The 12,946-nt window shown below is 45.0% G+C and overlaps 1 protein-coding gene across 2 annotated transcripts in view; it reads left to right on the forward strand.

The window, feature by feature from the left end:
* The window catches only part of LOC110545039 (protein DDI1 homolog 2), a 43,218-nt gene extending 33,628 nt beyond the window's left edge, over window positions 1-9,590 (forward strand). For both annotated transcript variants that reach the window (XM_060379140.1, XM_060379141.1), the window contains one exon: window positions 1,985-9,590. In XM_060379140.1, the coding sequence (XP_060235123.1) occupies window positions 1,985-3,792 (1,808 nt within the window). In that variant the 3' untranslated portion in view covers window positions 3,793-9,590. The remainder of the gene's footprint in view (window positions 1-1,984) is intronic.
* The last annotated feature ends 3,356 nt before the right edge of the window (window positions 9,591-12,946 follow it).

Raw genomic sequence — 12,946 nt, forward strand, 5'->3', positions numbered from 1 at the left:
CCTGCTTTTTTGGGGTGTGCAGGTGCTTGACACTGGACCCAGATGGTACATGTTTTCCCGTGGTGCTGACATGATTATTCTATATGTTAGCATTAGTCCAAAATTGAACGTCTTTCAAAGTCAGCTTTATTGATGAGATTGATAAAACTAAGAACTTTCTAGATTTAGAAAGTGTAGTTTTAAGTAAGACAAAACCATTATTCTATTTGACACTAAACTGTATGATAAGGTAGTTCCTTAAGAAGTGCCTGCCTAAGAGGTGGTGGCACTCAGCACTCAGGAGGCAGAGAGAGGCAGATCTCTGAGTTCAAACCCTGCCTGGTCTATAGAGGGAGTTCCAGGACAGCCAAGGCTACACAGAGAAGCCCTGTCTCAAAAAAAAAAAACAAACAGAACAGTCTAGACTACATGAGACCCTGTCTGAACCCAAAAAAGAAAAGCCAAAATCTCTCATCTTCTCATGCTGTCTGATTAGTGTCAGGTTGATTGCATCATCACTGCGTTCTGCGTGTCTTCAGGAGTGGACATCCAGCCCTCAGTTGAATTTAACCCAGGAGCCAATTGTTTCCCGTCTTGATAGCAGTCTTTGCCATTTAAATAAAGACATGGTTATTTAGAGGCCAGTTTGTAATAGTGCCAGAAGGAGCTGAACCATTGTGGCTTCTGCCTTGAACTAGTGTTTGAGCCCATGATCATGTTTGAAGAGTTGTCGAAGTACGACGAATCTGAGTTATGTTGCCTATCAAAAACCTACTATACTGTTCCCACCCTCCCTCTACTGTATTTAGTAAAGCACTGAAATCTTGTTAATTTTGTACTCTATTAGACTTGGAGTGTTTGGAAGCTAGGCATGATGGTGTATATTGTAATCCCAACACTCAGACTGAAGCAGGAATGCCACAAGTTTCAGGCAGGACAGAAACTACAGGGCTAGAGGTATAGTTGGATCCGTAGAGTGCCTGCCAGGCACACACAAAGCCTGGGTTTGTTTGTTCTACAGCACTACATAAACTGGGAACAGTGATGAACACCCATAATTCTGGCACTGGGAGGCATTATCCTTACAGATAAGTTAGAGGCCAGCCTGGTATACATGAAATCTTGCTCAAAAATGAATAGTTACAATGGCTGATGAAATAAAATTCTGTCTGCTTCATTTTTAGGTTTCTTGTTTTTTGAGTTGGGTGCTTAGTTTTGCCATGGTTTTGTAGAAGCGTGGCTAGAAATAAAATGCGCTGTTTTTCTTCTCTATCATCTGGAGATCTCCTGGCATGTAAACTCCATCTCTTTTGGTTGCCCACTCTGTCCCCAGCATGCTTGCTTTTGGACTTCACCCTGTGCTCACACTTGAAACATGAGAAAGCACACTGGATCCATGCAGTGCCCCGTGCTATAATCCCAGCACTCAGAATGCTGGTATGCGAGAATCACTAATGGTTCAAGGCTAATCTGGGTATGCTGTAGTGAGTTGGCCAGCCTGGACTACAGAGTGAGAATCTGGTATTTAAAAAGGAGAGAGAGAGAGAAAGAAAGCCTTGTCTGAGAATCATCCAGTGAAGATACAAAAATTCAACAGAAATAAAGACGTGTAGGTGCACAACGTGACGATATGCTCCCACAGTCCAGCAGTCTAGACGCTGGGGCAGGAGTCTGTAGTAAGACCTTGTCCAAAATCAAAAATTGCATCAGTAAGTGTCTTAAGTGTGAGCATTGACCCAGCAGTTACACAGTGCATGTTAACAGCGCTTTCTTACATGTGTACTTTAATAACCTTTATCAAGGACATGACTGTCTCAGGTTCAATGGCAGATGCCACTTGTCTAACACAATGGGAAAGAGTCTTGTATTTTTTTAAACCTCATGTTTGCAAGAGAGATGTGAATTGAAAGACCTGTTTTTAATTCTGTTGAGACTTTCATTCACTGATAAGTTAGTGGTCTGCTAACTACTCTTTTTTTTTTTCCTTTATTATATTTTATTATAGAGAAAAGCAGTAAAGAATCTACCTCACTGGGAATGTCATCATTGCCAACTTCAGATGGATTCAACCATCCAGCCCCTTCTTCAGGGCTGAGTCCTGAGGTTGGCAGCCCTACGAGTCTTGCTCGCTCTGTCTCTGCTTCAGTCTGCGCCATCAAGCCCAGTGACCCCAATAGCATTGAGTCTATAGCTATGGAGGCTATGAAGGCTTCAGCTGAATTCCAGACAGACTCTAAGAAAACAGATCCTCCTCCTCCTCTGCAGGATCTTCTTGATCTTGCTTCCTCAGCAGACCAGAGTCCAGCTATGCCTTTGCATAATTCACCTGAAGAAGCATTTGTTGCAGGCAATGTGGAGAAATCTGCTGAAAGAAGAACGCAGGACCTCAGAGTTTATCTCCACACAAGACAGGATGCTAGTTTATCTCTCACAACTACTGGGATGCATGAGCCACAGGTATTTGTGGAGGAAAAGAGTTGGCTTTCAGAAAATCTGAACCCAAGCCAAGTAAATGGCCTTCAGCACAGAGAGGCAGGGAATGTGCAGTGTGAGGTTGGACAGCAGAGTGCTCCACTTGACCAGGTGTGTCTCTCTGACACGGAAGACCTTGAGCTTCAAGAGGAAAATGAACGGGACCAAGAAGAAATTGTCAATTTGGAAGCTGTGTTGAAAGGAGATGAACTACAGACAAATATTCATCTTGCAAGTGCAGAGGAATATCTTCTGGCTTCAGGACACTGCAGCTGCTCGTGCTCAGAAACCCTGATGGAAGTAGAGGCGGTTGAACACTCTCTGGTTGCTGTGTGCAGTTCAACAGGCAGGCAGAATACTATCATCAAGAGCCCTGATGTATCACATCTCACTTCAGATAATCCCTGGATGGAAATGGAAGCATCACAGTGTAACCCCTCCTGTGAACGTGTGGAACACGCCGTCTCAACACAAGATTTGCAGCCCCCAGAAGATAACATTGAAATGTCTACAACGGATAAAAAAAATGGCAGTTCCTCTTCCCCTCTAAGTAGCCATGGTCAGCCCTCTGTGGAATCAGCAGAAGAATTTTGTCCATCCGTCACAGTGGCCTTGAAAGAACTGCATGAGCTTCTGGTCATTAGCTGTAAGCCAACTTCAGAAGGTCCACCTGAAGATGCTGCCTGTCGGTCAGAGACAGGAGCTGAGAGCCAAACAAGCATTTTGGACCTTTCAGGAAGGAGGGCCCAAAGAGAACATCTGATCCCCAGTGACCAGTACCCACAAGTCTCCTGTCTTCAGGACACCTCTGAATCAGAAAAGACAGAAATCACAGACACCACACCTTGTGCTGGGGCTGGGGTAGAAGAAGAAGCATCCACTAGCTTCAGAGGTCTGGGTGATGGCTTGTCAACTGGCAGAGAAGGTGTTCCCAGATCAACTGAGTCAGTCAGGAAGAGCTGTTCTGTCGCCATAACCACAGCTAAACCATCTGATCAGTTGCATTGCACCTCAGGTGTAGAAATTTCACCCAAACTTGCAGCAGGTGGGGAGGGTGCCCATAGTCAGCCTTCTGAACATGTGCAGAATTTAGGCACAGACAGGCCGGAGACCAGCCCTGGAGCAATGCTACCCCTCCATGGATTGGACCCATCTGCCACACAGCCCTCATCTCCTCCCTCCGTTCTTCCACCTTTCATCTTTCCTGCTGCAGATGTTGACAGGATTCTTGGTGCCGGATTCACTCTGCAGGAAGCCCTCGGGGCTCTGCATCGAGTTGGTGGGAATGCAGACCTTGCGCTTCTTGCTTTGCTGGCAAAGAACATTGTAGTCCCCACGTAATTGTGGGAGAGTGGGCCAGACCGTGTTCCAGTCCCTCAGAAAGCCCTTCATACGAACACACTCACCACACACACAGTATATGTAGAAACCTGCAAGCAAAATGTTGAGCCAGATTTTTTTTTTCAGCCAAAGTAATTTATGCTCTTTTGTCTGATGAATTTGTCTATTTTACTTGTTGAAATCCGGGCCTTTTAAAATGTATTGGCAGTCTGTGCATACAAAAGCTTTTAATTCTCATTAAGATGATGTAACCTGGAATAAAATGGATGGTTTTGTGTATAGCATAACATTTTAAAAATGAGTGAATGCTTTGAAAGCAGGAGCCATGAGGAGCCTGCCACCTGTGCAGCTAGGAACAAATCAGCTGCCCACTATGGCTCTGGCTGTGCTATGTGCAGAATGTGGCTTGCGACAGGAAGCTGGAGAGAAATTCAGTGACTTCTGGAGTTTTATGTTTTTATTTGTGTGCTCAGGGTTGACATTTAAATAGGGTGACTGGGAGGGCTTAAAACTTGGGCTATCTTGTGTATCATAGGCTGCTGCATGGATTGATTGCCAAATACTTCATGATGGCGGGTGGGGTGTGGGGGATTCACGCTAGAGTGAAACATGGTGCTACTTGTATTTAAAAAGGGAAGGGGGAAAAAAAACCCTGATCATAATTCCATTTTTAAATGTCAAGGACTGTGAGTAAAAGATAATGGCTTAGACAAAACACTGGAATGTACTGGAGATAGGGTGTGAGGGCATCTCACTGACACCCCAACTCTCAGTGGCAAATGATGAGTCCATTAGTTCATGGGTTGGCTGCCAGGAGCCTACTGACTTTCTAAACTCATCTGCTAAGTTTGTCCCATGCTCAGTCTGAGCTCTGAGCTGAGCAAGACAGTGAGGTGGGGGAGCCTTTGTCCCTGTTCCTCTTGGTGCTTGGATTGGTCAGTCTGTGAGTGTCCTTCATGACAGTGAAAATACAACTGAAGTTCTGATTACAGTGGCCTTGGTACAGTTTTCATCCCTTTCTTTCCTCAGGAGTTTCTTTTCTAAGCAGGATCTATGTTTGTGTTTACCACATTGAATTAAGAGTGGGGCAGGATGTGTAGATATGTTTATTGTGGCCTTTTTAGCGTAAGCTCTCACCTTTCAAATTGCTGTCCTGTGGGCCCCACTGTGCAATAATCCCTCCAGACAGGTTTGAAAGCATCCTTTCCTGGAACATAAACTGTTGTCTTAGGTGTCTGGCAGGAATCTTTAATCTTAATTTTCTTGAAAAGGATTTTGAAGATAATTCCTGGTTCCAGGTGAGAGTTTGCAGTTTGTTGAAATCGATTTTTTGAACTTAGCATTGACTGATTTTTGTCTAAAGTCAATCTCTCTCTCTCTCTCTCTCTCTCTCTCCCCTCTCTCTCTCTCTCTCTCTCTCTCTCTCTGTGTGTGTCTGTCTCTTTCTCTTAAAGCTTGTTCTTTCCATTAAAATTGAAGTCATCAAGCACAGATGGGTTCATATCTCAGGAGTTTTTGAAACTTTAGGGGCACTTACAGGGATTTCTGTTCTCTGGTCCAGTTCTTTTTGCCATATTGTTTGTGTGCCGAGACTCTCTTCAGTGACATAATGGCAAGTCACATGATCCTTTCTGGAATTAGGAAATCGTTGCTGGAGGCCTTGTGGTTTCCTGCTCTCCGTTGGGCACTCAGAACATCAGGCTATTCGAGTTATCTTTGAGAAGTTCTTTGTCACGGACAAAGAGCTTGTCCACCCTTTACCTATCCTACACCAAAGATGCATGTGTGATACACTAGGAAACTGCCCACAGGGTTCTGTCACCAACTCAGCTGGGACTGAAGCAAGACCACGTAGCTGCACACTGAGACCTGGTGTTTACTTTAGGGCGACAGGCTAGGCTGTATTTTAGGGTCACAAATCTTTGGGGCCACAAGGTGGGGTAGGTAGAAGAAAGCACTGACTCTTCCCAGAAGACTGTCTTCTGTGTGAGCAGAAGAAAGTGGCATCCATGCCCAGTGGTGCAGCTCTGACTTGATGGCGTGGATGTTTGGGAGACAGCCCTAGGTGGAGTGTAGAATACCAGTCTGAAAAAGATTGCATTACGATAGCTTTTAATGTATGTACTTGTGTGTTTATTTTTAGAAGTAAATGGATAGGCCAGTAGTTACACAAATACTCTTCTTAGGAATACTTTGAATGAGCTTGACTCACTTGCCAAATATTTTTTTCCTTTGTTTTATTTTCAACATATAGTTGCTTTTGATTTTTAAAATCTGTCAAACAATAAATGAAAGGCCAGGCATGCTGGCATACCTTTAATCTTAAAAAGCAGGCAGATCTCTGAGTTCAAGACCAGCCAGAGGTATATTAGTGATGTTCTGTGTACAAAACAATCTTTTGTCTAACACTTGTGTAAAGTTAGGAACTGATTGGCTTAAATTGAGCAATTCCAGAACAGAGGACATTAAGGAACACCATACTAGTGGACTCATTGTCAGCTTTCATTTAGTCGATAACTACAAGAGTAAGATCACATCGTAGGGAAGCCTAGAGTTCAGTGGGTGATTACAGCCATAACAGCCTGGGGCAACTCCTTCACCAAACCCTGTGAGGAGGTGGTCGGTCGGCCCTTCCCTGCAGTAGTTTTCTTCATTTATGCACCAAAGAGGATTTTCTTGTAAAACTCATGCTGAAGCTGGTGTGTTGTACAGGGCTTAGTAGCCAGACACTGTGACCGCACCTGGAGACCTGGCCAGTTCCAGATGAGCTAATTGAGGCCCCTACACAGCCAGAGCCTTTCCCTGGCACTCCGGGCTGTAGGTAGATATTGCTTGGCAAAGGAAGTTTAAGTAGATGGTGATCACTGTTTGAGAACTTCGGCCTCAAAGCCGGCTCCCTCTGAGCATCTCTCCCTCCATGCAGGAAAAGGAAGACATGGCTTGCTGTGTCTATCCAAAGCATTTCTCTGGCAAGAGGGCGCCTAGGAATGGGATAGGGGACCTGGCATCATGGCTTTTATGACTAGCTTGTGTAGCATCTGCCTGTTAGTCCCTCTCTACAGCTTTCTATTTCTAGTGAAAGCCATAAGAATTTGTTTCAACTTTTCAGCTCATGTCTATAAATAAATATGTAAGCTATCTCAAATATAAGGTTATTGATAAATATTTTACATAGGTTGGAAAACAGCTTTTAATGTCTACAGATGTCTGCACGTCTGGTGGCTTTTCCTCCTACTATGTATATAATAAACTGCCTTGCAAATAGCTGTGCAAGAGTGTCAAGGCAAATTTTCCTTTGTTGTTTTGTGGGTTATTTTTTTGGAGACAGGATCTTGCCATGGCCCAGGCTGGCCTCAAACTCATGGCAATTCTCCTGCCTCAACCTCTAGAACGCTAGGGTTATAGGTGCATGCCACCTTGCCCAGCTCACTCAGTGTGTTCAGATTGCTACCTGTGGTGAGCATGAACAATGTGGCTGAACTGACTGGTGTATCACTAGCAATAGCACAGGGCTTTGGGAATGTGGCTGGGTAACGCTTCTACATAGCGTGTGAGGTCCCTGATTTGATCCTTACCACCAAAAACTAGTGCAAGCTAGTCTTGGGATTTAGTGGAGTGTGTGGCTGGCTAGAAAGACAGCAGTTATAATTTTCCTCCTGGAGGATGATGGTGTCTAATTAGTTAACAAAATATAGCATTTTGTGTTTCCTGCATTCCCTGAGGGCTGCTACTGAGCCCCTATGAGTTACATAACCCACCTAGTGTTGGTAGAGCCACAGTAAGGACTTTAGGGCGAGCCTTTGATGTACTTGCTTTTTTTTGTGCCTTAATTATTTTGAATAGCAGAAGCATCACATCTTGGGAGTATGGGATAAGGTTGGGCCAGCCCTCCTGGAGAGGGCTTGCCGCTGGGTGTGGTCCTTGGCTCATCGTCTCTTTGATTTAGTCTTACCCTACATCAAACATTAGGTCTCCCCAGATAGGAGTTTCCAAAAGTGGTTTCTAGGTGTTTCTTGGGTTTTCTGTTGCACATTTTGTGCTATGATAGGGAGGGATTGAGTCTTAGTTCTTGATAGGAAGTTCGTTCCTCCCATCAAAGCTATGCAGTATGAGCAAGAACCCATCGATTTGTTCGTCAAACATTGAGTACCCCTAAAGCCCAGGAGTTGAGCAACAGCTGAACCAGACCAGAGCCTGACCTTCAGTCTAAGAGAGACATGAGGCAAGTTTTAACTAAGACCTGTTTTTACCTATTGGCATGCCACCCACCCCACCCCTGCCATGCTTTTGTTTTTGAGAAGAGATTTACTGTAGCCCAAGCTGGCCTTGAACTAGCAATCCTCAAGTGGCTGGGATTGTAAGCGTATAGACACCTTCTATAATGTCTGGGTAGCATGCTTTTATTTTGAAACATATATTTGGTAGCGAGCCCACAATGGAATCAAATGCTATAAATCTAGAGTTAGACTTTAAAATGGTAAGGTTTTGTTTTTCTCTTTTTTTCCTTTTTCAACAGTTAGGAGGTAATGTGGTGGCACATACCTTTAAGCTGTAAGTGCAAAGCCAGTCAGGGCTACAGTGAGGAACTATCTTAAATAAGTAAAAATAAAACCAACCATTTGTGGATGCAGTGGAAGGTAGGGTGTTTGCCGAGCTACAAGAAGCCCCCAGCACTGGGCAAGTAGAGGCAAGAGATCAGAAGTTCAAGGTCATTCTAGGCTACATAGTGAATTTCAGGCCAGCTTAGGTTACATGAAACCCTGTCTCCAAAAAGTGGAAGGATGGTTACTGCTGTAGCTCAGTGATAGGACAACTCTTCCTGGCATGTATAAGGCCCTGGGTTTTAGCACCCTCTCCCCAAAGCACAGCAAAGAAAAAAGAATTTTAAATAAAGAATTTAGTAGAAAGAGCTGAAAGGATGCTGAGGAATTGATGTGGAATGCTGTTGACCAGAAAGGTCTGGGCAGCATAGAAGTCCAGATAGTGGGAGAGAGAAGTGAGTTACCTCTCCTTCCTTCAGGACGTGTGCAACACTAAGATTGGCGGGTGTGCACCATCCTCCTCCATCCTTTGGTGGGCGCAGCTGCCCTGGAGTGCTGCTGGGGAAAGCAGAACTTAAGAGGCCTCTGCAGGATGTGCTATTTTAAGGCAGCTGAGTGCAGTACGTAGAAATGGGAATCCAGAGCAAGAAGAGTAGTTGAGTGATGGATGGGACAGGCAGGCAGGGTTGCTTTGCAGAACTCTGCCAGCTCCACAAAACATTCTTCAACCCTCCATTTAAGGTAGCCCAACTCCTTTTCCACAAGTTAGGCTGATGGCTTCAACCCTCAGCAAAGGTTCATTCACTGGTTTTCCAGCCACGGCTGGCAGATCGTAACTGGGAAACCCTCTTTTGCTTCCTGCAGTTGCCTCAGTATCATGTGGTTTTCTGGCTTTTCTTAGAGCTTTGACATTACATCTTTCGAGGTTGAGTCTGGTTGGCAAAATCTGCTTGCCAGTGGCCCAGTCATGCCCAGATGCTTTGAGAGTTGGGAAAACTCTGAAAACTTAAGGGAGCTGCACTCAGGAATCCCAGAGCTGGTCGCATTGTACTTTGGTTAGGACCTGCCTGCAGCTGAACGCACTAGATGCCTTTGAGTTTGATTCTTTTTTTTTTCTTTGTCACACTTTGAAATGTAAGTCAGCCCTGAATAATCCAAACATTTTATTTTATTTTTCTTCTTTAATAGGAACTTTCTGAAAAAGACGTGATGTGTAAAACCTTTGATATTTAAGACAATAAAGTTTTTATCATAAGACTTTTGTTTGATCTGCTTCTTCTAAATTGAGATGTTACTTCATTCCAGTCCTTGTTTCTGACTCCCTGGCCCTTTAAATTCTGTACAGGGCCCTTTAAATTCTGGGGCAACATTGCCTGTGTACCTGAACCTGGAAGGAATGAGCACAGCCATGAAACTGACTTCTAGGTTGCTGGAGATCGGTTCCCTGTAGTTGTAAGGTGAGCATTTTGTGTGCATGATAACAAACAATGGCAGTGGAGTGCAATGTTAAATAAAACTGGCCCCTCAAGCCAGCTGGAGCTCTGAATTCAAGGTGAGTCTGCTCTACAGGGTGAGATCCCAATAGAGCTGTAGGTCTCAAACACTCTGGGGCCAAATGACAGGAGTGTCTAAGACTATGGGGAAAAGTTTTTACATTGGGATTCATAAGAGTAGCAAAATTACACTTACGACGTAACAACAAAAATAATTTCAATGTCAGGGTCACCACAACTGTATTCATGAGAAACTATTAGAGGGTTGACACATTAGGGAGGTTGGGAACCACTGCTCTAGAGCCAGACTGCTTGTGAATGGTCCAGTCTTGCCACTTAATAGATTCAGGTTCTTCCTGTGTAAAATGAGGGTGATGAAGAGGCTGAAGAGATGGCTCTGTTGGTAAAGTGCTTGATTCACAGGGATGTAGGCCCAGATTCAGGTCCCCAGGACATGGCAGGCAGCGTGATGGAGACGGGCCAACTCCGGAGCTCACTGCCAGTTAGTGGGTGCTGGGGTCAGTGAGAACTTGGAAAGTGACAAGGAAGTGCAAACGTCTGTCCTGCACACGTACCCTCACATGCACATGCCATATACAAAATGATACAGTAAAGACCAACCAGGTTGATACATGGAAGGTGCAGAAAGAACACACTTAGGAGCCCAGTGCTGTGGTGCATGCCTGTGATCCCAGCACTCACAGAGGCAGAGGCGGGCAGAAGTGTGAGTTCGAGGCCAACCTGGTCTACAAAGGGAGTCCAGGACAGCCAAGACTACACAGAGAAACCCTGTCTCAACAAAACACACATGAGATCAATGTTTCAGGGAAATGAGATGCCAAGTGCCTTTTCCAGATGCTGGTGGCTTGGTAGTCATTTCAAGTCAGACCAGGTGCAGTGTCACTTCAGAACTCATGTCACTGGCTGGAACTGGGTCACGTGGCCATGTCAGCCTGTAAGAGGGGCTGTGAAGTCACAGTCTACTTGTTTGCTTTGAGTGTGGGGTGGGTATGGTCTCTTTAATTCTTTCATGACCTTTATTCTGTAAGGTGTGTGTGTGCATTCCAGGGTATGTATATGGAAATGGGGGGAGGGGGTCTTGTGGCAGTCTGTTCTTTCCACACTGTTGGCCCCAAGGACAGAATTCAGGTTGTTGAGCTTCATGGCAATACCTGCTGAGCTGTCTCGCCAGGCTCTTGTTTGGTTTTGAGTGAGGATTTCGGTATATACCCCAAGCTGGCTTCAAACCTGCCTAAGCAGCTTGAGCGTGGAGATTACAGGCATGTGCCAGCATACCTAGCCAGGAAATTGATTTTTTTTTTTCCAAACAAGATTTCTCTGTGTAGTCCTGGCTGTCCTGGAATTACCTAGACCAGGCTGGCCTTGAACTCACAGAGATCCTCCTGCCTCTGCTTCTAGAGTGCTGGGATTAAAGGCATGCACCACCCGGCTAGAAATGCTTGTGACCTACAAGTCACACACCAACATTACTTTCCAGCTTTTTCTGTGGCCTTGAACTTGAGTTCATATCTAATTTGCCACAGGAAACAGTTTTTCCATGTGCTTTGCACTCTTATTTTTTGAATTTTAGAATTTATGTGTATGAGTATTTTGCCTACATGTATGTGTGAGTATGCCACAGACTTGCCTGGTGCCCTCAGAGGTCAGAGGAAGGCATCCAACCCTCTGGAGAGACAGCAATTGCTCTTAACTGCTGAGCTGTCTCTCCAGATGAATGACATGGATCTCCATTTTTCTTCCCTGTCAGTTTCTTCCTTGACCAATAAACCAGGTGACACCAAATCTCACCTTGGCAATACACTCTATTAATTAGCCCAGGCTAACACTGCTATAATAAACCTGCCCTGACAATGGAGCCAAACCTTACTTCAGTACTAGTACAGTGTAGGTTTGTGGAAGGGGAGGGAAGGAGGGCTGGCTCCTCCCTCCCCTCCCTGCTGCTGTTCATTTCCATGGGGTTCTTCAGTTGCCCCATCCTTTCTCTGTTGGAGACAGTAGAAGTAAGGCAGGTTGGGTGAAGTGGGGTGTGGACCAGAAATAGTTATCTGGCCACAACCAGCAGAAAAGGGACACGGAGATTAGCTAGTGCCTGATAGTTGTGGGCTCTCCGAGCCTGTAATCCTAGCATGGGTTAAGACTGGAGGATTGCACTGAGTTCCAGGTCAGACTGAGCTAGAGTCTCTTAGGGAGAAAGGAATTGGCCAATACCATGTCATAGCATATCAGTTCTGTCACATCTGATTGGCAAGTAGCAGACTTGAGTTGACCCCTAACTACTCAGCTGGGCATTGTCTCATGCCTGTGTTCCCAGTGCTCAGGGAGGCCAAGGCAGGGGATCTCTATGAGTTCAAGGCCAGCTTGGTCTACAAAGCAAGTGCAGGTCAGCCAAGGCTGCACAGAAAAACAAAACAAAACAAAAAAACAACTCTGTACTCAAAAACTAAGACTCACAATTTGGACCTGTTGTTTTGTTCTTTGACATGGGATTTTATGTATCACAGCCTGGCCTCAAAGTGGCTATGCAGCTGAGGACAGTTTTGAACTCCTGATCTTCCTGCTTCTACTTCCAGAGTTCTGGGATTACAGGGATGCACCACCACCCCCAGCTTCAGAACAGTTTGGAGTTGAGTTTCTTATGGTTGAGTTTCAAGACAACTCCATTCCTATCTCGAGGCTTCTAAATGATGTATGTTTAATTAATTCATTTTAAGCAGGGTCTTCTCTGTTCTAGGCTGGCCAAGAAAATGACCTTAACTTTTGATCCCCCTGCCTCAACCTCCCTAATGCTAACATTGTAGGTGTTTCCTGCCTTACGAAGTTTATGTAGTGCAAGGGATTGAACCCGGAGCCTCCTGTATGTTGGTCATGCACTCTACCAATCCCAGCTCTTGCATATTTTTTCAAGGTAGAGTATTTGCCTAGCACTAAATACCCAGCACTGTAGAGAATGGTGCTTTATAGACTTGAAATGCCAGGGGAGTACCTGTCAGAGGGCTAGGGCAGAAATCCACATACACAGTTGTTTTAGAAAACCTGTGTTAAATGTGGGCTGGGTCGTAGCATAGTTGGTAGAGTGCCTACTAGCAAGCATGAGGGAGG

This window comes from Meriones unguiculatus, chromosome 3 (genome assembly GCF_030254825.1).
Source record: "Meriones unguiculatus strain TT.TT164.6M chromosome 3, Bangor_MerUng_6.1, whole genome shotgun sequence".
NCBI lineage: Eukaryota > Metazoa > Chordata > Mammalia > Rodentia > Muridae > Meriones > Meriones unguiculatus.